This window comes from Vidua macroura, chromosome 14 (genome assembly GCF_024509145.1).
Source record: "Vidua macroura isolate BioBank_ID:100142 chromosome 14, ASM2450914v1, whole genome shotgun sequence".
Lineage (NCBI taxonomy): Eukaryota > Metazoa > Chordata > Aves > Passeriformes > Viduidae > Vidua > Vidua macroura.
The window spans coordinates 7,830,184-7,853,943 of NC_071584.1; the positions used below are offsets into that span (position 1 = coordinate 7,830,184).

The 23,760-nt window shown below is 35.9% G+C and overlaps 1 protein-coding gene across 4 annotated transcripts in view; it reads left to right on the top strand.

The window, feature by feature from the left end:
- FMR1 (fragile X messenger ribonucleoprotein 1) overlaps positions 1 to 23,760 on the top strand; it is a 31,796-nt gene that overhangs the window by 5,127 nt on the left and 2,909 nt on the right. For 3 of the 4 annotated variants that reach the window (XM_053990114.1, XM_053990118.1, XM_053990115.1), the window contains exons 2-14: positions 3,217 to 3,269; positions 4,091 to 4,184; positions 5,205 to 5,276; positions 5,552 to 5,700; positions 6,708 to 6,801; positions 6,890 to 7,006; positions 10,443 to 10,613; positions 10,723 to 10,801; positions 13,112 to 13,221; positions 16,600 to 16,686; positions 19,645 to 19,840; positions 21,152 to 21,331; positions 22,306 to 22,388. In XM_053990114.1, coding sequence (XP_053846089.1) covers positions 3,217 to 3,269; positions 4,091 to 4,184; positions 5,205 to 5,276; positions 5,552 to 5,700; positions 6,708 to 6,801; positions 6,890 to 7,006; positions 10,443 to 10,613; positions 10,723 to 10,801; positions 13,112 to 13,221; positions 16,600 to 16,686; positions 19,645 to 19,840; positions 21,152 to 21,331; positions 22,306 to 22,388 — 1,485 coding nt within the window. The remainder of the gene's footprint in view (positions 1 to 3,216; positions 3,270 to 4,090; positions 4,185 to 5,204; positions 5,277 to 5,551; positions 5,701 to 6,707; positions 6,802 to 6,889; positions 7,007 to 10,442; positions 10,614 to 10,722; positions 10,802 to 13,111; positions 13,222 to 16,599; positions 16,687 to 19,644; positions 19,841 to 21,151; positions 21,332 to 22,305; positions 22,389 to 23,760) is intronic. The other variant, XM_053990116.1, reaches the window with a different exon arrangement.

The window sequence follows — 23,760 nt, forward strand, 5'->3', positions numbered from 1 at the left end:
ACATTTTTGTACTGCAGATCTGTTTAAATATTTATATTAGAGGAAAATTGACATGATGCTATGTCCTGACAATGGTAAACTGATGTGATAAGTATCTGACATTTTTCTGTGTCACAAGAAACTGAAAAACAAGGAAAACCCCATTTCTCTGGATAGATAGGATTAGACAGCCAAATGTTAAGGACTGTATTAATAGTCTTTAATATATTTTGCATGGTGGTTTTGAAGCATAAAGATCACAGAGAGGTGTGCAGACGTGTTTCATGTATTGCATACTTGAAATTAGATATTTGGCAAGGCGTTGTTAACTTCGTAATTAATTATAAATTTAATCCAATGAACTTCTGTAATTTTGCAAGACTGTTAATTGAAAGACAAACCACAGTGTTATGACATCAATGTTTTTGGCCAGACTGAAGCGAAAACTAGGTATTAATCTTTTTGTGGTTGACTCTTCTGAATTTGGTGTAAGCTAAAGAAATTTAGATTTGTGATTTTTCCCTGGCAGCATCTGTATTGATGCTACCTGTGTAGGGTCAGCAGTTTAACTTGTGTTCCTGGTTCAGGTTCCCTCTGATTTCTGGATTGTGATCAAAGCAATGTGCAAGAACTGTTTAAGGAGAGCTGAAACAGGACAGTGTTATTCATTCCTCTTTCAGCCAGCTGTGTCTCTCAAGTTTTACTGTTTCCAGATAATACAATTGCTAAACTGTTTGAAGGTCCAGGCTAGTCTTCAGCTTAACTTAGATTTATTTGTTGCACATCCTGGTTTACTTATTAATGGTAGGTTTTAGTGTTATTACCTTTAATGAGATATATTGCTGTAGTCCCTAGGATTGTGCTCAAAGTGAGTTGGATGTTAGGAGCTCTCTTCTGTTTCTTCTGGATATTAGATATAGTCTTGCTCTTTGCTGCTATGTTTGTGAGTTTTTCTGCCATTTTCTGTCACTTTTTCAGAGTGCTGATTGGGACACCTTTTGGTGTTTTCATCACCACAGAGGTGATGACTTCTCCCAAAGTATCTTCCGTAAAAGGAAAGATGATTTTTTTGGACATTTTATAAATATGAGAAAATTAGGTATCAACAGATTGTTTCTCAGGGCATAGGTTGTGTTACTCTTACCTGTTCTCTTGAAGGCTATTAAGTGTTGCTGGTATTATTTCTGTTGAATTTGCTTTGTAAAATAATCTCTGCTTTTACATACTTGAGTACTGCTTTTAATCCTTGTCCAGTCTGTGGCACAAAGGAGCCATACCTAGTATCTGGTAGTGATCATAGTGTTTTTCAGGTGTTAAAGGCATCCATTTCAGCTACATCTGTAAGAATAATTTGCGCATTACTACCATTGGAAGACATGTGGGTGAAGCATTTGAAGGTGTAATGTTGTGAAATGAGTCAGGACTACCATCATATTGTTCAAATGCATATCCAGTTGTGGAATCTTCTTACAGAATACACCACAATATGAAACATGAGCTAAATGTATCAATAATAATCAACTGAGAGCTCTGTTGTTTCTTCATGTAAAAAAACTTTCTGTACTGCTATGAACATGATCTTAAGATGTGGTCTTATATCTTCTTTGTACCATGTCATTGAAAAACATCAGCTGTTTTGTAATCCCTTTTGAAGGAGTTTGGAATTTTGAAATTCATAATTATGCAAATACATTTGGAAACTTTTTTAAGTCTCCTTGGCTTGCTGGCAATAATAAAGTCTTGCTCTTAAGAGTATTGAGAGGCAAACAAGGTGTAAAATAATTTTTTACTGTTGTCACTGTGGCTTTCCTTCTATTCACAGTGGCATTGGTTATGTTTCAGTTGCCAACTCGGATGGTTTTTGCCCTGTACTGAATGACTGTGTGATGATATTCACATGCATTATCACTTAACTTTAGCCAGTTCTTGGAACTCTGTATTAGCCGTCGCTCTTCTTTGATACTAAGATACTGCTGCAACTAAGGAAATATTTTGGAATGCTTTGGTAAAGCAAAAATAGCAAAACAACTTTTTAAAAACCATTTAGGTTCCATGCAAGAGAGACTCTTACCTTCTTGTAAGAGATAAGATCTTGTCTTGTCTTGGAAACTTGCAAGGGCAAGAATAATAAAATGTTCCATACTTCATTAACTTCATTACAGAAGTGGTAGTTGCTGCTAAATTATTTTCAATTTACTGAGATTTTTTTATCTACTAAGGTGGATCTCCATTAGTAGAAAAAACTTCTCTGTTCTTTCTTGCTCATGGACTTTTATTTACCTACCTTGCAATGATACTATATGTGGACTAATGTTAGTGGAATACTCAGCACTTCAGCAGCTTGTTTCAGAAGTTCATAGAGGCACTTTAGAAATAAAGAATAAAACCCCACAATCTTTTCAGGTTAACCTGTGACCTCCATTGTTTCAGGCTAAGAAAAATATTTTCATTGGTAAATCCCAAAGTTCTTTGAATATGCTGGTCTTGCTGTTCTGTAGATGGGGAATGGGGGAAGAAGCATTTGTGGCTTTAAGATAAATATTAATCAAATCTAAATCAGTCAGTTGAGTGCTTAAAGCAGGGGGAGCCCTCAGAGCTGAATTCTAGTTCTATCCTCTGCTTTGTGGTAGCATGGAGAGCATAACTGTCCATCCCCCAGGAAAAAAGGGAAGGCAGGCCCCAGGGCATTTATCTAAAGTTTGTGCTCTACAGACTTAGTGTGATGAAGTAAATATGAGGAAGATTCTGCTGAAATTGGGATAGATGAGTTTTGCTAGTGCAATGTTCAAATGTACTTTGAGGTAAAGAAAGAAGAGACAGGACTTGGAGGTTTTGTGTGCTTTGGTTTCGTTTGTTTTTTGAGGCATACTGATGTTTAATTTCTGTGCCTGTCTATGCATTAAATGTGATTATTAAATCAAATGTTTAAAACTCTTGAACTATCTTTTCATTTCCTACTAACCTTTCCTGTTGCTTCTAAAAAGTAGAAATAATGTCTTCATAGCTGAGGCGTTCTGTTTGTGTATCAGTGTGCTGGCAGTCATGAACCCAAGGAGGTTATCAGCTTTCAGTATGTGTTTCATAGAAGTCTATTGCAAAATTAAAAAGGCTGACTTTAAAACATACTTTTATTGTGAGATTCATCAATATTTGTGAAAAGGAGGTGTTTTATAGGCTTAAAATTACTTTTGAAAGTGTCCATTAGCATACCATAATTACACTTTGTTTCCTTCACAGGCATTTGTAAAGGATGTGCATGAAGATTCAATAACAGTTTCATTTGAAAACAAGTAAGTGAATTGCTGGTATTGTACCTGTAAATGATTGTATCAATCTTGCATTTGATTGACCTAAATATGGCTTAGTGTAGAGTATTGTATATTAGATACACTAAACTTGCTGCTGGCATGTTCTAAAGTTATATTTAGTATCTACTATTTTGTGACATTTCTATATAAATACTTTTAATAGTTTAAATACTTTCAAGTGCAAAACCGTAGTAACATGGGTTTTGCTGGAAAGATAATCATGTTGTTGCTGAATTTACACGATGGCAGCCCATGTTTGAGTAAGTCAGCAGTTGTACCATTGCTGACTCTTTCTCCTGTGAATGCCTTGCCTTAGTTTTAGAAGATTCCATTATTAGAAAATTTATTCTATAGATAAATGATGAATACCAATTTTCTGATCTAGAAACTAAAATTTTCATAAATGAAAATGATTAAATTTCTGATCAATTTTCATAACCTGTAGTAGAACTAAAGAAAATACAGGCTTGTTTTGAAGCAAGTGTCCAAATGTGTTATGGAATGATTTTTAATCTGTGTTTCTAATGTTGGGGTTAAAAATCATACCTGTAAATACAGGAAGAGCTTCTACTAGAAGATTCAAAAGGCTGCAGGTGGCATCAGGGTTTCATTTAAGATGCTTAATGGTCATTTAGATGTTTTTTCTTTTTATATATACATTGGATCACAGTACATTTAATACATATATGCACAAAAGCTCCACAGAATTTGAAACTGTAAAAATAATGTTTTAAAAATGTTTGATTTCTGTTTACAAAGAAGATGAAAATATTTAGACCATTCACTGTGATTTTTGTTCGTAGCTGGCAACCAGAGAGACAAATCCCATTCCATGATGTGAGGTTCCCACCACCTGCAGGCTATAATAAAGACATAAATGAAAGCGATGAAGTAGAGGTGTGTATGCTCCATTAACAGCTCTTGTCTTGAGAAGTGAGAGAACTTGCTGTGAAAAATGTCAGCCAAGCCACTGGAAGGTTTGCTTCCATGTTAGGTGATGTCACCTTCTTTGATTCCAAGTACTGCAGAAAACACAGTGGCAGGCACATCACCAAACCCAGAGTTTGACAGTAATAAACCATGCAAATTCCATGTACCACAGAAGGCCATGTAAAATTCCATGTACCATGACCTCCATGCTGAGTTACAAATATGCTGATTTACATACACGATCAGTGTTGCATTGATTACAGATCAGTCCTTTTTAGGACTGGATTAATTCAGAAATAGGTGATGAACTGGTTATTAAGCTGTAAGGTAATAATGTGTCTATTACCAAAGCTTCAAGCTGAATCAGATAATTTGCATTATGTGTGTATACATAAAAACATAGAAATATATGTGTATATGTAAATACTTAGGTGTATATGCAAAGAGATTGACTTTAAAGCAACATATTTCTAAAACCTCCTTATTTTATAAAATTATAGCACTTATTTTTATAATTAATTTAAAGAAAGAGGACTTGCAAGATTTGCATTCTGCTTGCATGCTCTGTAGGTTTTTAATTTGAAAGATAAGAAAATGGCAAAACTTCTGTAATGTGGATGTGGCTGATTGCATGTGTGTGCTAAAGAAGTTTAGATGTGTGACCTCCCTCTCACCCACTGGTAGGACCTCATCAGACCTACACACAATTAGAAATACTGTTGATTAAATATTAACAGACGTAAAAGTCTGAATTATCTCTCTTTTGACTGCATGCAAGACTGAGGCCTCTAATGCCAGTAGATTGGTCACGGTATTATTTATTATTATTTGTCTATACAATCTTGCTGTTACATGCTTTCTGTGTTGTGTTCAGAGACTTTATGTACTAAGATGTTTTGCTGGATTTTGTTCCTGTGGAGTTCCTGATCGTATTAGTGTCAGTTTTTGTGATGTCTTTTAAGAAGATAATGTATGTATTTTGTTCAGGTTTATTCCAGGGCAAATGAAAAAGAACCCTGCTGTTGGTGGTTGGCTAAAGTGAGAATGATAAAGGGTGAGGTAGGAGTATGCATATATACATATATATATTTTATATTTACTTACACTTTTTTCTTTCTTTTCTCTTTATATATTGATGTCCACTGTGGTTTGAACTAATCTCTATTCATTTTTTAAGAGTTTCTTGATTAGGACAGTTGCAATTACCATTAACCTCAGCCTTAGAAGTCAAATTTGACTTGTACAGTTAACAAAAGTACCTTTTCCTTAATAGTGTAATGCTCACTCATGTCATAAAATATGTGGCTTGGATGATTTTATTATTTTTATATTAGTTCTACGTAATAGAATATGCAGCCTGTGATGCTACATACAACGAAATTGTCACAATTGAGCGTTTGAGATCTGTGAACCCCAATAAACCCGCAACAAAAGATACTTTTCATAAAATCAAACTGGCAGTCCCTGAAGATTTAAGGCAAATGTAAGTACAAGCGTTTCTTTATAACTTGTTTCAGAATGTGGGTAACTTCTTAAGCCTGAGACAAGAGGATAAAAATTTCTTTTTACCACTCTAAATTAACTTACTGAAATGTAAGAATGTAAAAAATACAAATATCGATGTGGTCATACTTCAAAAATAGAAAACCTGATTTTTGAATTGTGGTTTAGTCCTGGAGGAAGAAACACTTTATTCAAAATTTTACAGTTTGTGTGTGATACAGATTGAGATTTTCACTCTTAGCGCTGTTTAGTGGTGTGCACAGGTTAATCTGAATCCATTCTTGGTCAACTTTTATTATTTGATCATGGCTCTGGGAATAGTTGAACAATAATGAAACCTCCCAGAGTATGATCCAAAGCCAGCTAACTTTTCTCCTAGGCCATGGACATGTTGTCATATAGGTACAACTCTAAAAGTCAGGTTAATACTGACTCCCCTTGTTTACCTTCAGGTCACTTTCTGCTTTCCTTGAGATGCATATTATTGCCTCAGTGTGGAATGAGTTATAAATTCAGGTTAAACTAAAACTTCCTGAAGTTAGTGTTACAGCATACAAAAGTTCACTCGGTGGTGAGTGGACACAGGAAACCTCGAGAAGCCAAGCACAGCATGAGATGAGCATATGGTCATTAGAATGCTGCAAGGGTTAAAATGAAATCACACATTTTAATGGTTCATGATGTGTTTGAAATCTTGAACTTGCTGATCCTAATGATTTTAGCTTTTTAATGTAGTCTTGTGTAACTTGTCGTTTCACAGATTTACATACAGAAAATTTCTGAGATATTTCTAATCCAAATCATGTGAAAACAAATGAAAGAAAAATGAGTAAAATAAATTATAACAGAATAAAATAACACCTGCTTTGGAAAGGAGAGCTTGGAAATCTTTATTTATATTCTTTGTGTTAAGGAATTATTCTTTTTGTCTGTTAACCATAAATGCAGTGGTTACTATTTTTAACTTTGTTACGTTTTTATTCCTAGGTGTGCCAAAGAATCTGCACATAAGGACTTCAAAAAGGCAGTTGGTGCTTTTTCTGTAACATATGATTCTGAAAACCACCAGCTTATTATTTTGGTAAGTACAAATGTTTTACTGTACCATTGGCAGTGGCTTGTTTCAAGAGTCCATGTGTAAAGCACTGTTCTGTTTATTAACAATTCAGTCAATCAACGATGTAACCACAAAGCGGGCCAACATGCTGATTGATATGCACTTTCGGAGTCTTCGCACCAAGTTATCCCTGATACTGAGAAATGAAGAAGCCAGCAAACAGCTGGAGGTATGTTGGTTGTTTTCCCTGATGTAATTTGAGTGAAACAGATAATAAAAAAAAACCCTTGTATGTTTCTTAGCTAGTGGAACTTGTATTGAGGTGAAAGTAATGATGTATTGATAATAATCTAGGTGGTATAAAAGGCAGGTGGAAGTGTCATCCAGCAAAGATGTTTACAGTTACAGGGCCTGTTCTTTCAAAGACTCATTTTTATCAGCAGGATTTTGTGGAGGATTAAATACAGATATGTAGGCCCACATACACATGTATTTCTTTCATATTTTGAAGCATAAAATAGTTAAAATAGCCACCATTGCAGAAATAATGCCACATATTTGGTAGCTTTAAAAATAGATGGGAGTGAATATGTTATGATCCTGATAGGACTGGAACTGGATCTAACAAAATAACACAGTGAAAATGAGACAGAAGGGGTGAAAACTGATGCTGGTAGAATATATGAAGGGGTAGGTTTGTCTACAGATAAAATGTTAGGAAATAATCTTAGAGCAGATACAGCTTCTGATACTCCTGTGACTGGTGAGTGGGTGTTGACTGGCAAGAAGCTTGAGTCATACTCGTCCATGGGTAAGAGGAAAAAAAAAAGAAAAGAAAAAGAGTAGGCAAGGAAATAAGGGCTATTTCATACATCAGAATTAACATTTCTTCATGATTTTTCTCCTATCTACAAATTAGAAAAAATAGCAATGTTTATGAAAACTGTTTAGATATGCTGTCAAGAACCAGAGGTACCACTTAAACTCATGTAACTCAGTTTGACACGGGTGTATACCAGCAGTGTTTCTGCAGCGCCAGGTTTCCTTCCCCCTTCCCAGGGGTTATATCTATTTGAAGTGGGATGTCATATTCAGGCCTTGTGTATCCAGTGGGTAATACTCACTGTTACAAGAAGTTCTCACTTCTGTTGTTCTCTCTTTCTTATCTTGATTTCTGTGTTTCAGAGCTGAAATCCAAGTTTGTTTGGGTTTTGATTTTTCTCAAGATGAAGGACGGACCAGTTTTTCCTCATTGGTGTTCCTTACTGAGCACCCCACTGTAGCTCTTCAGTAATCATTCTTCTTTACCCTCCAGAACTGACAGTTGTGTGGGCAGTTTACTTCTTTAAGTGCAAAGTATTATTTTGGATGTGGGAAGAACAACAGCCTCTTTAGAGCTAATTCTCTTTACATGCCCCCACAAATGCATGCACCAACAACTGTTGTCATTGATTCCTTTTCCAAACTAATCTTGGATTCTTCTTGTCATTGTAACACGGAGTCTTTTTGCTGCTGTGAAAGTCTCAAACTTGATTTGGTTCTCACTAGAAAACCATTGTTGAACTTCAGTTTCTACCTAAGTACTTAAATAAAGGTTGTGAGATAAATATATACAGTTAAAATTTGTGTGACAAAAGTTGGCTGGTATTTTTCATTTTGGCATTTGTGTTTCTTATATTTAGAGTAAATATAAAATCAGCTTCATTCAAAGTTGAAAGCAAGAGCTTCAAATAATAAAAAAATCATACTCATGATTACTGTTGAGACACTGATATACCAACAGACTGCACATGTCCGTCTGCAGAAAAAATATTTAGTGAACACTTCGGGCTTTACTCCATTATTAATATCAGCTCACTGTTTTCATCAAATAAACCTTTGTATGTGTCTTATAGTCACTGAGCTTTAAATATCTGCCCCTTCTTTTCTTCTAGCAGTTTTACCTACTTTGTTTTCTGAGTCCTTATCACTAGACCAGCTTATTTTGTTCAGTGGAGTTTTTTCTTCCTATTTGTTGTACCTTCTTTTTTGCATATTGTCTTCTTGACTTGCATGGCTCTACTTCTCAAACATGGCTTTTAGAGTATCAAGTAAAATAACAGGTTATTTTTTGTTTACATTCCTTCCCAGTGGGTTTGATTTAGCTGTTTTGGGTGTCTTTCACATACTAAAAAGCCTGAATTGACAAGTGTTTTGCATTCTGGTTTGTATTTTACTCTTATCTAAGTAGAACTCACTTATGGCTGCTGTGTAGGTATTAATATGTTACTTGCATACATGTTTCTTACTAATGTATAGGAGGGAAGTAGAATACAGAATTTCTGATGTTTAAATAGAGCACACTTCATAATAATTTGCAGAAAAGCTGATGATGTTTTAGTGCAGGCAGTAAAACTCTAGTTTGACTGTCAAAGCCAAGGTCCTCAGTGATGATGTTGCTTCATCTTTTCCACATGTCGTAGATAGTTAACAACTGATCATTGTCTTGGTCATCTTGTTCTCTCCTCTTATTTGGCTTTCTATAAAAGATGTCAGCTAGAAAATCAGCATTTAGATTATCTATTAGAAGTAGAAATGTGAGCAATTACAAATAACTTCTGCTTTCCAAATTGTCTGTAATGTAGCTACTGAAGTACTGGACAGTGCTCTCAGAGTATCTGAAGTATTTCATGACACTTGGGTGCTTACACCACTACCTACTGTAACCAGTTCTTTGAAACAGTGATTTAGCACAGGATATTTACCAACAGCTTTAAGCAAGAACTGGTCAGAAAGGAGTACCAGTTTAGCTGGAACAGTATAGGGCTTGTTGTGGGCAATTCCTTGATGTTTTCTCAACATCTGTAGAGTCTCATTTTGCTGACATTAAACTGCTAATTTGAAGTGTGCTTATGTATGTCTTGACAGTAGTTACAGCTTCGATTGCAATGCAGAAACATGGACAGGATTATATATCTTGGCTTTTATCTTGTTTTTTCCTTGCAAAACACTCCTTTCTTAATAAGTTATCACAGTTGGAAATTCTGTGTCTTCCCACAGTGCATTAAACAATTGTTCCTTTCCTGTGTTCTGTTATGCTCACGCTTGTGACTTCTCAGTATGACCTTTCTGTCTGGGTAGATGTGTGATTCCTGGATGAAATACTGAACATATTTGTTCTCTGAATTCAAACAGTTTTTGTGTTGTCATGCATAGGCACAGATTCTTCATTTTTCTAAAGTGCAGTGGATATCCACAGCTGCTCTGTTTCATATATAATTTTGTGTTAGTGGTTGAGTTATTACAGTTTCACCCACCTGTTGAAATTGGTGCTGTTTTTTTTCTCAGAGATCATAAGGTTTGCTTTAATAATCACCACAGTTACTATTTTACTACCTTATGAGTGTTGTCTTACCCGGTAACACCTGATAGCTATAGCTATTAAAGGGTAATTCAAAATAGAGGTGTCAACACAGCTAGAGGCCAGCCTTAAGTTAATATTTAAAAGCCTTCTGAAGGAGACTCCTTGATGTTTTTGAACCTAAAATAAGTGCAGTAAAGGGATTGAGTAAATAAAAAGTAGGCTAAGCACCTGATTGAAAAATAGGCTTGAAATTTATGTTGATTTCTCTCTCCAGTGTGCTGGAGAGACAATCAAAGTGAGCTGACACTAGATTTTTCTTCAGAGTTCTAGGCAACTTGCATCCCGGTTCCATGAACAGTTTGTAGTACGTGAAGACTTAATGGGTTTGGCCATTGGCACTCATGGTGCTAATATTCAGCAAGCCAGAAAAGTCCCTGGAGTGACTGCTATTGATCTTGATGAAGATACTTGTACATTCCATATTTATGGAGAGGTGAGTTCCTTTCTTTATAATTTCAGAAAATACCTGAAAGAAACAAGCAAAAAAAAAAAAAAAAACTTAGGGAAATGAATCTTGTTTCTTACACATCTTTCTATTGTAGGATCAAGATGCGGTGAAAAAGGCAAGAAGTTACCTTGAATTTGCTGAAGATGTCATACAAGTCCCAAGGAATTTAGTAGGTATGTCAGTTCTGGAGGCTGCCTCCATGATAGTAAGGAAAAATGCCTTCTGAGAACTGCACTGAACTACAAGCAATGTGCTGATGTTAAAGTACGAGGCAGAATAATTTCTGGATTGAGCCAGAGAATCAATTACTTCCCCCAAACAAGTCCAAAGAGTAGTCCAGCTATAGAATCTGCAGTCTCATATTTTCCTAGTATATTTTGAATAATTTCTTTTACTTACATGTGTCTTTTTTCCCCTGTCCTTTTAGAGATGCTTAGAAGCAGCACTGTGAGATGAACTAGGAGTTAGGTATCAGTGATGAAGAAAATTGAAAATACTTCCATTGCCAAACAATTTTAAAAGTCCTTAAGAACACATGCAGCCCTTGTATATGTGGAGAAGTCTTTTAGTGAATTTTTGATGCTACAAAACAAAATAAAAATGTGTGATTTCATTCAGTAGATAAGAAAAGAGCAGAGAAAATACTTTGTGGTGTAGCCCTGAAAGCAAATGCTGTAATAGGTTGTCAGGGAGTGTATGAAAGCTGGTGTTGAAGCAGTGTGAAATTCTGCAGCAGCAGGACAAGCACTAAGGAATGTGGCAGCTCAGCCCTGGAATTGATTAAAAGCAGTAGTTTTCTCTTCCTTATTCCCTCCTGTTTTTACTGGTGATAAGTGAAAATGATAACCTGCCATCATTATTTTAATTTGAGGTCTTAAAGTCTATTTCTCTTTAGAACTGAGCAATTACATCTTTTTGGCAGGTTTTCATTTCTACTCTTAATCCTTGATATGGATACTTTAGAATATAACTTTGGCTGAACCCTATGTTATGTCTGAAATAAGCTATGTTTAATAATTTGGCTTTTAAAATTCCTAGTAATTTGCTTTAAAAATGCAGAAGGCTTTTTCAGATATATATATATACTGATATTTTTTAATCTAAAGAAAATGCAAACAAATGCCTTTTTCTATTTAATTATACTTCTAAAAATTCAAACTGAAAAAAATCCAAACAAAAAAAATACACCCAACTTGTTATTTTTTAAAGACTGTATGGACATTTTTATTTGAAAATATTTGTGTGTGTTGCCAAATCCTCACAAAAGCTTTGATTGCAGTAACTGATGTAAGTTGTGGAGATTTTGTTTGATTTATTTTTTTAAATCATTACCAAGGTTTTTTTACATTTATTAGTAGGGTAATGTTCCATTTGCCAGTAATATATAATGAAATAAAGTACTCAGATAAAAGTTCTCAGAAGAAGTTTTTGACACTCAGAACAGCCTTTATCGTTGAGGAGGAACTTACTGGCCATATTTTGTCATGTTTTCTGCAAATACTCATGTCAGAAAAATTGAAACACAAAAAGAAACTTTATTTAGCTTTGAATGATAGGAGCAATAGGAGTCTGTTGTGACTAAAAGTGGCATTTAAATTCTTCTTCATGGATTAATTGTATCAGTCAAACTGTAGCTGTTATGCGCTTGGGGTTTTTTACCTCTAATTTAGTGATGTGCCAATGAAAAAAGATCACGTTTTAAGATTTCCAGCAGTTTGTTAAGTAAAAATACTTTCTTTGGTTACTTGCAGAAAACATCTTTGACATCATTCTTTAAAGCTTTTCTTGAAAGCTGTGGCTTTCAAGATAGAAGGATGTGGCTGTCCCTCATCACGTCCCAAGCAGCTTAGTTTTCCTGCCAGTTTGCAGCCAGCACGTTTTGCTGAGATTGGAGAGAACTAAATTTCCATTTTCGTTGTCTCACACTAGAATGTCTGCTTCAAAAGATATGTGTCTGCATTACTGGCGTTGGAGTATAATTTATTTCCATGTTTATCTTTGACTTTTTAGTGCATTATAAACTACCAGCAAAAATGTCTAAAATCATCAGTTTTAGACAATTTTACATCTGCTTCAGACAGTATCTTTGGTAGTATTTGATCAACTAAGTTTTGTCAATGAACTAAGTTTTGCTTACACAGGAAGTAGTTGCAGCAAATGTTAAGGCACTGTAAAAGGGTTTTTGTTTGGTTTGATTGGATATTTTAAATGCAAACAGAAATATTAGTAATTTTCTGAAGCTACTTTAAACCTACCAAAGCAAAGTCAAATAAGCATTCAAGGTACTGAGTATTTCTGTGATCAATGTGTTTTATAAGCTTATGTGGACGTTTTAGTTTGTGGCTTGTTAGCTAAATCTTTGTTGTAGAGATTCAAGTTCTTGCACTGGTACTTAAATAGTCTTGTCTAATTAGAATACAGCAATACTCTCAGGTTTAGGGGAAAACCATAAAGGTGGAATGTTCTGTATGTTCTTTCTGTAGGAAAAGTAATAGGAAAAAATGGAAAACTGATTCAGGAGATAGTGGACAAATCTGGCGTTGTAAGAGTGAGAATTGAGGCTGAAAATGATAAAAATATTCCACAAGAAGAGGTATGTTTTCAGTTAATTTTTCTTTTTGTTAATTGATTATATTCTACCCAATGATAAATTCTTCCTTGTATCTTTGCAGTGGTAAGATAAAGTGTTGATTAATGTGTTTTCTGATAGATTCTATCTTTTCCTATTAATGCTGAGGAATATAAATTTGGAATATAAATTTTTATATAAATTTGGCTTCTCTGTTGTAGAAAAATGCTTCGTGAAATTTATTGGTGGTGCACCTTCTTAGAGATTTCATGTTGTTCCCGTTGGAAGCAATGACATTTCCCAGCATGTGCTAGGCTATAAATCCATAAAGTATGAAACTTGCTGGTTTCATTAATTAATCTTCTTTGAGTTTGATTTCTTAGGTTTTTTTCTGGTTTAATTTTTCATTAGCAATTTCTTCTGTTGAAATGAAAAACTTGCGCTTTATGTTAAATCTCTATTTTTAAAAAATACTACCTAGGTTAACAAGAGCCTGTAAATTACAACCTAAAGAAAAAAACAAGCATGAACACTGAAACCCCAGGTTTGCACAGGAAGGCTGTCAGCCTTGTAAAGGGCCTGAATGAAGTCTCAAACATTGTCATTTAAGGCACTTCTGTGTGGGGCTGCATTGAGGGGCAAGGTTGAGATATGCAAAAAAATCTTACAACATGAAGGTCTTAACATCTTGATGCAAAAAGAGTCCCTGCAGTTTCAGGTGTGAAATGTGCTTGAAGGAAACTGAACTGTCTTTCATTTACCTCAAAATCCAAATATGCACCAGCTAAGAACCTTTGCTACTTTGGATAAGCTATGAAATATGGTTTCTGGAGCCCTTACATTCTTGCTTGAGTAGTTATTTCCTCTGCTGTTTTATCACTGTAGTGCTTACTGGAAATTCACAATCCATTTTTCATCTTTCTGTACAGAGTGAGTGGCTAAGCAATTAACTAAGGGCTTTTTTTACTATTCTACTAGTTTTACATGTGTCTGAAAAGGTAAATGGTCAATATTTAGACTTAAAGGTTTCCGTGGTCTGTCGTATTTAATTTCTAAAGATAAATTCCTGCAGCATAAAATGGAATTAGTGTAATAAACAAGAGGGTGCTGCTATTGCTGCAGGCAAACAAATCACAGAAGGGTAAAAGGGCCAGTACTCATGGCTGCAGGGAGTATGTCTGGCTTTTTCTTTTTTTAATTCTGACTTGAAAAAGCTGATTTGCTTACATTTTATGTCGAAAATCCAGCTTTTAAGGATTATCTTGAAAGGTCTTTTTTACCTGTCAAGCTCTGTTCATACTTCTGTTTACCTGTTAATGACATTTCTAACACTGGCATTGCTTGCATTGCTTCATGTGTTAGTTGTGTCATGCCAGGTACAATACAGAAACCTGAGATCAGAGTTTAACAGGTAAGAGTTAATACTTGTAAATTGAATGCAGCTTTATTTCAACTATGAAATCCAAATAATCTTCCCATATGTAAATTTGGATATTGCAACCCTTCTTCTTGTAGTAGAACAGTAGTTCAATTAAATTTTAATACAGCATTTGGTTCTTTTTATGTGACTGAGATGTTAGAATACTGCCCATTAGTTTCAAGTGCAGTTTTATACATCCCATAATTTTATAAGAGGCTATCTTCAGGCTTTTAATATTTTAAAATGAGATAGGTATTGTTTGTTACCATAATATATATTACTTTTATCTCTAAATTTAGTATGCATGTAAGGTCTCCTCAGTTTTCCCCACTGCAGCCAAGTTGAATATAGATACTTTTGCTTTGAAGATAAAAATAAGGTTCAATAAATAAGCACTTTGCTGCTTTTGTATGGCTGAAATTGCTTGACATGGTTAGCAGCTCATATTCTTAATAGCTCGCATTGTTATACCTTGAATCCACTGCCAGAAGCAACAGCAAGCAGTTTCCTTAAATGCCCTCTTAAATCATTTGTCTTGTCATCGTTTAATAATTGATACTCTGAGCTAGTTAATGCCAGTTTAGTAGAAATTTCACTGCTCTTTATCAGGTTGTATAAAATATTTATGAAACTTAAAATACCCCAGATAATAAAACATTTCAGTCAACAATGCCTGTGGCTAAAGAATTTCTAATGCTCATGAAAGTCAGTGTTAATGTTGAGGTTCCTTAGGGCTAGAGGACTGTGTATATATTATTTTTCCTGGTTACTTAATGTAGATGTGTAAGGTCTAATGTAAGGTTTTTGCCTGTAAAAGAAAGGGAAGGGGGAAGAAAACCAAACACAACCTTAAAAGTAGAGGCAAATTATGGACTGGCCACTCCTGGGCAATCTCAGCATAGTGTGCTTTTAATTTTTAAGACATTTGTGTCTCAAATCATTTCACTTCTGCAGCAAAACTTCCTTTGGAATGCAGTTCTCTAAAGGGTGTGTGTACAGTGAAAATTAAAGGCTTCTTTAGAGGTAGCAGAACAATATTTGAGATAATCAGTAGATGTGACAGGCTCTGGTCTGCAGTGGCATGGGCTTCAGCAGCTGAGTGTTGGAGATGCTCAGCATAATGTCTGTGGTCCACAGTTAAGCTTCTCCTGCCCAGGTGTTGCAGCTGCTGGAACAGTCAGGTTCACTCCTTGGGCCTGTGTGGGCTGCACTCACACCTCTGAAATGCTGTGTGGACCTGCCTTAGTTTCAGAAGTTTTGGTGTAGAAATTTTCCTTGTATTTGCTAAGGTTTGCTTTGTTGTCCACACTCAGTGAGGCCCTGTAAGATAGGATTTTTTTTCACCTGTTTTGCCTGCCTACGTTAATCTTTAGGTGTTTTGTCTCCCAATGTCATAATTTCAGACTTTAGAATTTCCAGATTTATATTTTCCACGTATTTATTGAATCCCTTCACGTGCTTGAAGGGTAGAAGAACTGTAAGTTAGAAATCATCACCTGAAGTACTAACTCTTCCTTGAGTATTTTTTGGCTTTTTTTTTACAACTGTACAGATCTTCAAGAAGGATCAGGTTTTGTTTTGTGACACAATGTTAATTTGATTTACTTTTTTAAAAGATCAAAGGTAGACCAAAAAAAGTAGCTGATGTGAGAGAATGGATGCAGTCAGCAAAGGTGGTATTATTTTGAAGGGAGAAAACATAAAGTGTTCTAAATTGAGTCTTTCACTTGTTCAGAAAAATAAATGTTGACATTGTGATGCAAATTATCTAAATCTGCCTATTTAAAAAAGCTCTTTGCATAAAGGGAATTAGAGTACCTGGTGTAGTCAATATCAGAATTAAAATACACTGTTATATCACTTTTTCATTTTTGCTTATTCGTGATGTAAGAATTGTTTTCAAGTTTTACAGTAATAAGTTTAGTTCTATTCAGAATTCAATACCTAATCAATAACCAAAGCCTATTGTTACTGTGTTTTAGGGCATGGTACCATTTGTGTTTGTAGGAACCAAGGATAGCATCACTAATGCAACTGTTCTTCTGGATTATCATCTTAATTATTTAAAGGTGAGGATAATGATGCTGCTTTACCACTGTTTTTTTTCTGTCAATACTTAGGATGGTAACAGTGTGATGATGATAAACTCTTCAGGTCCTGAGGCTGTTGAACAATTAGTATTATGACAGGTTTTCTGTCTAAAAATGAAATGTTTTTAGAAGAGTAATTTGTCTGAAGAATGGGATGACAACTTTTTTTAGGATGCAAATTACAGAAGAGTAAGAAAATTTAAAAATCTGTCAAAATGTGCTACCAGCTTTATATATGAGAGAGTAGTCAGTCCTTCATGCAACTGCAGAGCAAACAGCCTTCCATGCAGAATCTTGTATAGAGTGGGCATTTTTTTTAATGCAAAAATGCTAAACTACTTTTTCTGTAATGAATTGACATTTCATACCTGAATATGCTTTGTAGGCAACTCAGCTTTATATGTTGTGTTTGCCTCTTGGCTCCATAACTTCCCCAGTAGTCTGTGATGAGTGGTCTGTTGTATAGAGAGCAAAAAATATCCCACATTGTTGCCTATAGTTAGGGTTAGAGTTTTTGCCTGTGGTGGTTGTGGCCAGGTGTGCCCGATCTTCAATGGCAGGGCCAGATCTAACAGTAGGGACAGCTTTGAGTTCATTTAATTAAATAAAGCCTTGGGTCTCTTTTGAAGCCTTCAGACCATTCATGATTTCTGTACGTGTCCAGTCAGTGCAGTAGCTATCAGTGAATCTTTTAGAATGCTAAATTTTATGTACATTGTTAAACTTTCCAGTACAGGTAGTCAGAGAAGTCAGGAGAAGAAACAGCTTTTGTTTTCTTACCAACCCAGTTGCTTTACCTTTAACCTTGCTTTTGTCAGTGTTCTGGAGCAGAGGTATGGCTGCTCTGCAGCTGTCACAAAGCAGAGGCAGAGAAGAACCAGGTGAAAACTAATACTAAAAATCCAGTTCATTTCTTGCATGCTCACTATGATTTGAAAAGATATTTTTGGTTTAAACTTCTTTGGCTGCCTAAAATGCATACTTGCATGTGAGTCAGTACATGAATGGGTACTGACATGGTAGTGGAAAGTGTTTAGTAGCCCAGCAATTTTATTTTAGATTGATCAGTTCATCATCAACTATGGTCACTTTGTCTTAGTACTCTTAAGCCTTCCTGAACCAAAGGTCACAAATAAGTGTTCATCAGTCTGTAATAACTACTGGATAGATTCTTATCTCTAAGGTTTTATCTTGGCATTCTCATCCGATTAAACATAAACACAGATAATGTTATCTTAGTAGGCCTGTTGTTATCATCAGGCCTGTTGCCTTATGATTCAGAATAATGTCCTCCAGTTCACTGACAAGGAGGAGGACAGACCTGTTCCTCTAAGATTTTCATGTTTTTATGCCTCCAGGCAAAGATTATTAAGGAAACTTTTTGTAAAAGATACATAATAGTGCATCAGCATCAAATGTACTGTATCAGCTCAGAGTCATGAATTTCTTTCTCTGTAAAAAGAAGAAAGCAGACTTGACTGGAATGACTGTAGTGAATTTTCAGGATCTTGAGAGGAAAGACTTATACCAGGAGTCACAGCCCCAGACTGCAGGAAGGTGGACTTTGGCTGGTTCAGGGATCTGCTTGGAAGAATCCCATAGGATGCATTCCTGGAAGGAAAACAGGTTTGGAAGAGCTGGCTCTTAAAGCATCACCTTCTCCGAGCTCAAGAATAGTCCATCTTGATATGCAGGTGTTCACACAAAAGCAATAGGCCTGCACGGATCAACAAGGAACCTGTGGCTAAATTAATATAGAAAAAACAACAATACAAGGAGTAAAGTAAGGACAGGTGAATCAATGGAGTATAAAAACACAATTTGTGTGGGCAGGGATGAGTTTGGAAAGCTGAAGTCCATCAGGAGTTGAATATGGCAAGGGATGTGAAGGGGAACAGGAAGAGCTTCTGCAGGTATATTGGCAGCAAAAGGAATACCAAAGAAAATACAGGCCTGCTGTTGGATGGAGGAGGGAACTTGTTCACAAACAGGAAGAATGAGGTACTGAATGTCATCCTCAGGTTTTGGGTGTTTGTTTTTTTTTTTTTTTGTGGTTTGGTTTTTTTTTTTTTTTTTTTTTTTTTTTTTTTTTTTTTTTTTTTTTTTTTTTTTTATTTATTTATAAGATTTGTCCTAAGGAAGAATGGGAGAGTCTGGAGCAAGAAGTCTTAGTCTTCCTAAAGGAAGGTTGAGTTAGGGAACATCTTAAGGGGGAGAGAAGAGCTATCCACCAAGTCAATGATGGTGTGCATTCCTGAGTACCAAAGCATCTTAGCAAAGTCCTACCTGGACTAGGTGACCTGCAGAGGATGCAGTGTCAGAATGAAACTTCTGTCAATAGGTTTCTCCCTAATTAAAGAAAAAGAAAGGGGGATTGCCACTCTGATGTGAGCTAGATAATATCTGAAACTGGCAAAAGGTACTTCATGAATATGTGTTGTCATATCTCTTTTCCCTAATTGTATATGGTGAGGGTGCTGTGTGCTGATGCCTCTGTGCCTGAGTTACAGCACTTTTCCCTCTATGCTTTTATGCTTCCTCCCATTCCTCATACTGTTCATTGTCATTGTATGGGGTTTAACAGCAGAGTGCCTTTTTATGGAACAATACTGTTACATCAGACTTGTTCAATAACTTCTGTGTTTGTTATGTGCAGCAGTGTAAAGAGCCTGTGTTCCAATCTGAGTGCTTTTCTTGATACAAACCTAAACTTGTCAACTGTGCCACAGGAAGAATTGTGTTGGTAGCACACGGATTTGAACATTTGGAAGTCTTTCTGTTAGACAAGTTATTTGCAAAGCTGAGTTGCTGTTTGAGTATTAAACAGATGATCAGTTGTAATATTTCAGTGGTTTTTCTTTCTGAGAGCTACACGTGTACACATGCAGATGGTTAAATAGTGGTTGTACATGACTTGCTGGGCTTGTGTTTGCACAGGAAGTGGACCAGCTGCGTTTGGAAAGATTGCAAATTGATGAGCAACTGCGACAGATCGGAGCTACTTCCAGGCCCCCCCCGAACCGCACGGATAAGGACAAAGGGTACATGACCGACGACGGGCCGGGCCTCGGCCGCGGCAGCCGCCCCTACAGAAACCGCGGGCACAGCCGGCGTGGGCCGGGCTATGCTTCAGGTAGGTACCTCCAGGGACACTTGCACTTCTCAGGGAGGCCTACTGGCCTTGTGACTTTTTGGAAAAGACTTGACATAGAGCTGTTTAAAATACAGTTAATATATAGCGTTAATATTAGAAGATTATATAGAGCTTTATGCTATAAGAAAGTACTTCAAAGTGTAGTGCTTCCCTGTAATCTACACTGATTTCCATGCATTTCCTGCTTCTTATAGCATGCTTGTCTTGTAAACTATGGAGCATATCTAGCTATTCCCTAACTCCTTAGGGCAAGGATTGTTATTTTATCTATATTTTGAACAATTCCTGACAGTGAAGTCTCAGTTTTCATTTAAGTCTGTGTGAGTCTATCCTAATATAAATATTTATAGGTGAAAATACTGTGTAGGTTAATTTACAAGAAAGCTATTTTCTTCATTAAATTGAACTTTTATGTTTTTACTAGAAGATCATAGTCACCAAAATAGTGTGTTACTCTTTGAAACCTTGGATAATTCATTAATGAATAGTTTTCCAGACTGTGCTTCTTCAGAGCAATCCATTACTTCATTATCCATAATGTAGATCAGCTGGTGTTTGTCCTGACTGAAAGGCCTGTAGTGTGAGCTTTGTAAGAAAATCTTAGCTTACTGTATTCTGCATCATACAAAAGTAATGTTTTTGTGATGTTTACTATTTTTAGAAGATGTGAACTCACCTTGCTAATAATATGGGTTATGGGGGGGAAAATGGGGAAAGAACCAGCTTTTGTCAATAAAGGTGATCTGTTAATTGAAAAAATTGCAATGGCCATTTATTTGATTTGATACATTTCTAGCACTTTGACTTTGTTCTCTGCTTTTGTAGTCTGTTACAGGCTGTTTCATGATGGAATTTTTTTTCTTTTCATAGATGAGTTGCAGTGGTGAGAGGAGACAGGACAGGTTATATTCACAACTTCCAGTTGTAGAAATATGAAGGAGTCTAGTCTATTACACTTACGTTTTATTAGACTTTTGTTACATTTTGTAGTATGTTTAGTAATCTGCTGATATATTGATAACACCAATTTTAAGCATGTGGCACGCTTAATTGTTTAGTCTTAAACACACGACTAATTTTTATTAGCCTGTCCTGAATTTTGAAGAAGTAATAATATAATGTACCTTTCTGTATTATGTATGTTATAGAGGTTGGGAGGCAAAACCATCCCAAAAGTGTCTATTAATAAAAAAAAAGAAAAAATTTAAATATATACATTTTGCATTCTACTATAGTAATTTCATGCTAAGCTACACTGGCGTGTTTGGATTTTTTTCATCCTCTTGATAGGAACTAATTCTGAAGCATCAAATGCTTCTGAAACAGAGTCTGATCACAGAGACGAGCTGAGCGATTGGTCGGCAGCCCCGGCAGAGGAGGAGCGGGACAATTACCTGCGCAGGGGGGACGGGCGGAGGCGCGGCGGCGGCGCCAGAGGCCAAGGCGGGAGGGGGCGCGGAGGATTCAAAGGTAAATGGGGGCTCCTTTTGGAAACAGCTGTCACTGTGGGAATCCTAAAGCAAACTCACTTCTGCCAGCTGCTCCTTTTCTCATCTGCTCCAATTCCCCACCTGGTGGCCTCTCCTGACTTCTCTTTATCAGTCTTGTAAATTGAGTGTTTGTTTCAGATGTGTTGAACATTGAGCAGAGGAGTAGAATTCTTTTTGACCTGCTTTATTTTTGGGGGAGTTTTCACTATCATTTATTTTCTTAAAATGCCTCTTGGCTCATGTTTGTGGCCTGTGCAGTCACACATGGACATCAAGGAATCAAATTCTAGTTGGTCAGTAGATGGAGAAAAATCTTTTAAAATCTGTATTACTCATTCAGCTGTCCATATTCACATCTTCTTGTATTTGATTTTCATGGAACAGAGTAACATTGTAATTTGTGTTCAATGGAAAGGACCAGGCAAAAGTAAGATGGGAAAACTTTAAAAAGTTAAATATATATACAAGAACATGTGATGTTCCATTATATTTATTTGTTAAAATAGTTTATTCTGCAGCTCTGCTTATTTCTTGAAATGTTTTTTTTTCAAAATATGAGTGCTGCTTAATAAGACTTTTTTGTAAGAAGGTAATGTATAATTTGGGAAGCTTATAAACCATTGAAAAATGTGAAGGTATTAAACACTGCTACGGTGTACCTCACTTCTGTGGTTAATCATTTTGAAAAGTGTTTTTTTTTTTTTTTTCCAGTCAGTAGTCAGTCTTTTTTAAACTGTGGTGGTTTTAAACACTGAGGTTTTGTCTGCATTATCACCTGAGAACAGTTTCTTTAGTCATCCCTGGCCCATAGTTTAAGAGATGTTGTTATATGTTAGTAATAATATTTATTCAGGAGACAGAAAATCCTGAATTGCCTACTGTGCTTGTGTAAAATTTAAGTGGCAGAAGATCATGTCTTTGTTGAACAACTTAGTGGATTAATTCTTCTTCTAGGCAATGATGAACAGTCGCGAACAGATAACCGTCAGCGTAACTCAAGAGAGGCAAAAGGGAGGACAGCAGACGGGTCTCTTGAGGTAACTCTTCTCGTCTGGGAAGTCTGTACTGTTAAAATTGCATTGTGGCATATAGTAACAGTGGAGTCCTCAAGGTTGTGAGTAATACAGTAGCCTTGTGATTCCATATTCTTTGACTCCCTAACCACATCTACAAAAGTTGTGTTACAAAATGACACAGATGCTCAGGACTTCAAATAGATCAAGCTGTGTAAAGATGCAATTTTGTAATGCCGTTTAGCTCTGTCTGGTGAAAAACTGATGACAAGTCCCAAGGATTTACTAACCAGCTTGATTTCAGTCTCTGTTCTTACTAGTGCTTTGATTTTAGATTTTATTTCTTGCTGTGTTGTGTGTTGTTGTCTATTTTCTATGTACCTGAGGGAAGAAAATCCTTAACACTATATAAAGAGAGTGTGTTGTAGCCAGAATCCTCAGAGTAAGAAAGATTAAACTTCAGAAACTACCTTCACTACTAAATGAAACATTTGCAATTGAAGGCTATTGAGTCTAGAAAGTAAGTTAAAAATTCACATCAAGAAACATTTCAAGTAACAGATTTGAAATATCTTGTAACCTTAAATATTTTTAAGCTTTTTATAAAGATCTTTCTACATTTTTTCAAATGTTTTGTTTCATGAAGTTATCAAGTTGATATATGTTAAGTTTCCCCACGTGGAAACTGTCCTTGCAAACCTTCTATCTCTTACTGCATAGGATGAGTTAAGGTGGGAGGAAGAAACGCAGAGCAGCTGCAGGCTGCTGCCTCTGCGCGGTGGTACCAGGAGTCAGGATTCCAGTGGGACATGGAGATGACTCCTAGCTTGTTTTTTAGAAAGCCTGGTTAAGAAAGGGACAAAATGGAACAAGTGACCAGTGCTTAGTTTTTGAAATGGGAGGGCTGAACTTTAAGGTGTAGTAATTTAATAGGCCAAATAGGCATCTGAAATGCAAATAAATAACTTGGCAAAACAAAAAAGAAATAATTATTATAAAGAATTAATTTATAATTAATTAGTAATTACCTTACAAAGTTTGAAGTAGGCAGTGAGGACATGTGGTGCTAAAAAAAAGCATAAGGCACTTAAATGATCGGGGGTTTTATCTGTTGCTCCAAGATTTGGATGCAGTGACATGTTACAAGAAAATAAGTACTTACGTGTTGTTCAAATCTAGCTGAGCAAGTTGCAAAAATCGTGTTACATATTGAGGAATAAGCATTTGCCTCCTTTGCAAGCATAAAACTTTGCTTTCAAAATGCTCTCTTGAAATTTTCTACGACCACTTAAAAAGGCTGCAGAAGTTTTTTGGGTGTATTAAATGGATTTTTTTTTTCAGATTCAAAAAAGGTCTGAGTAGATTTTTTTGAGATTTAGAAAAGCTGCCATGAAAT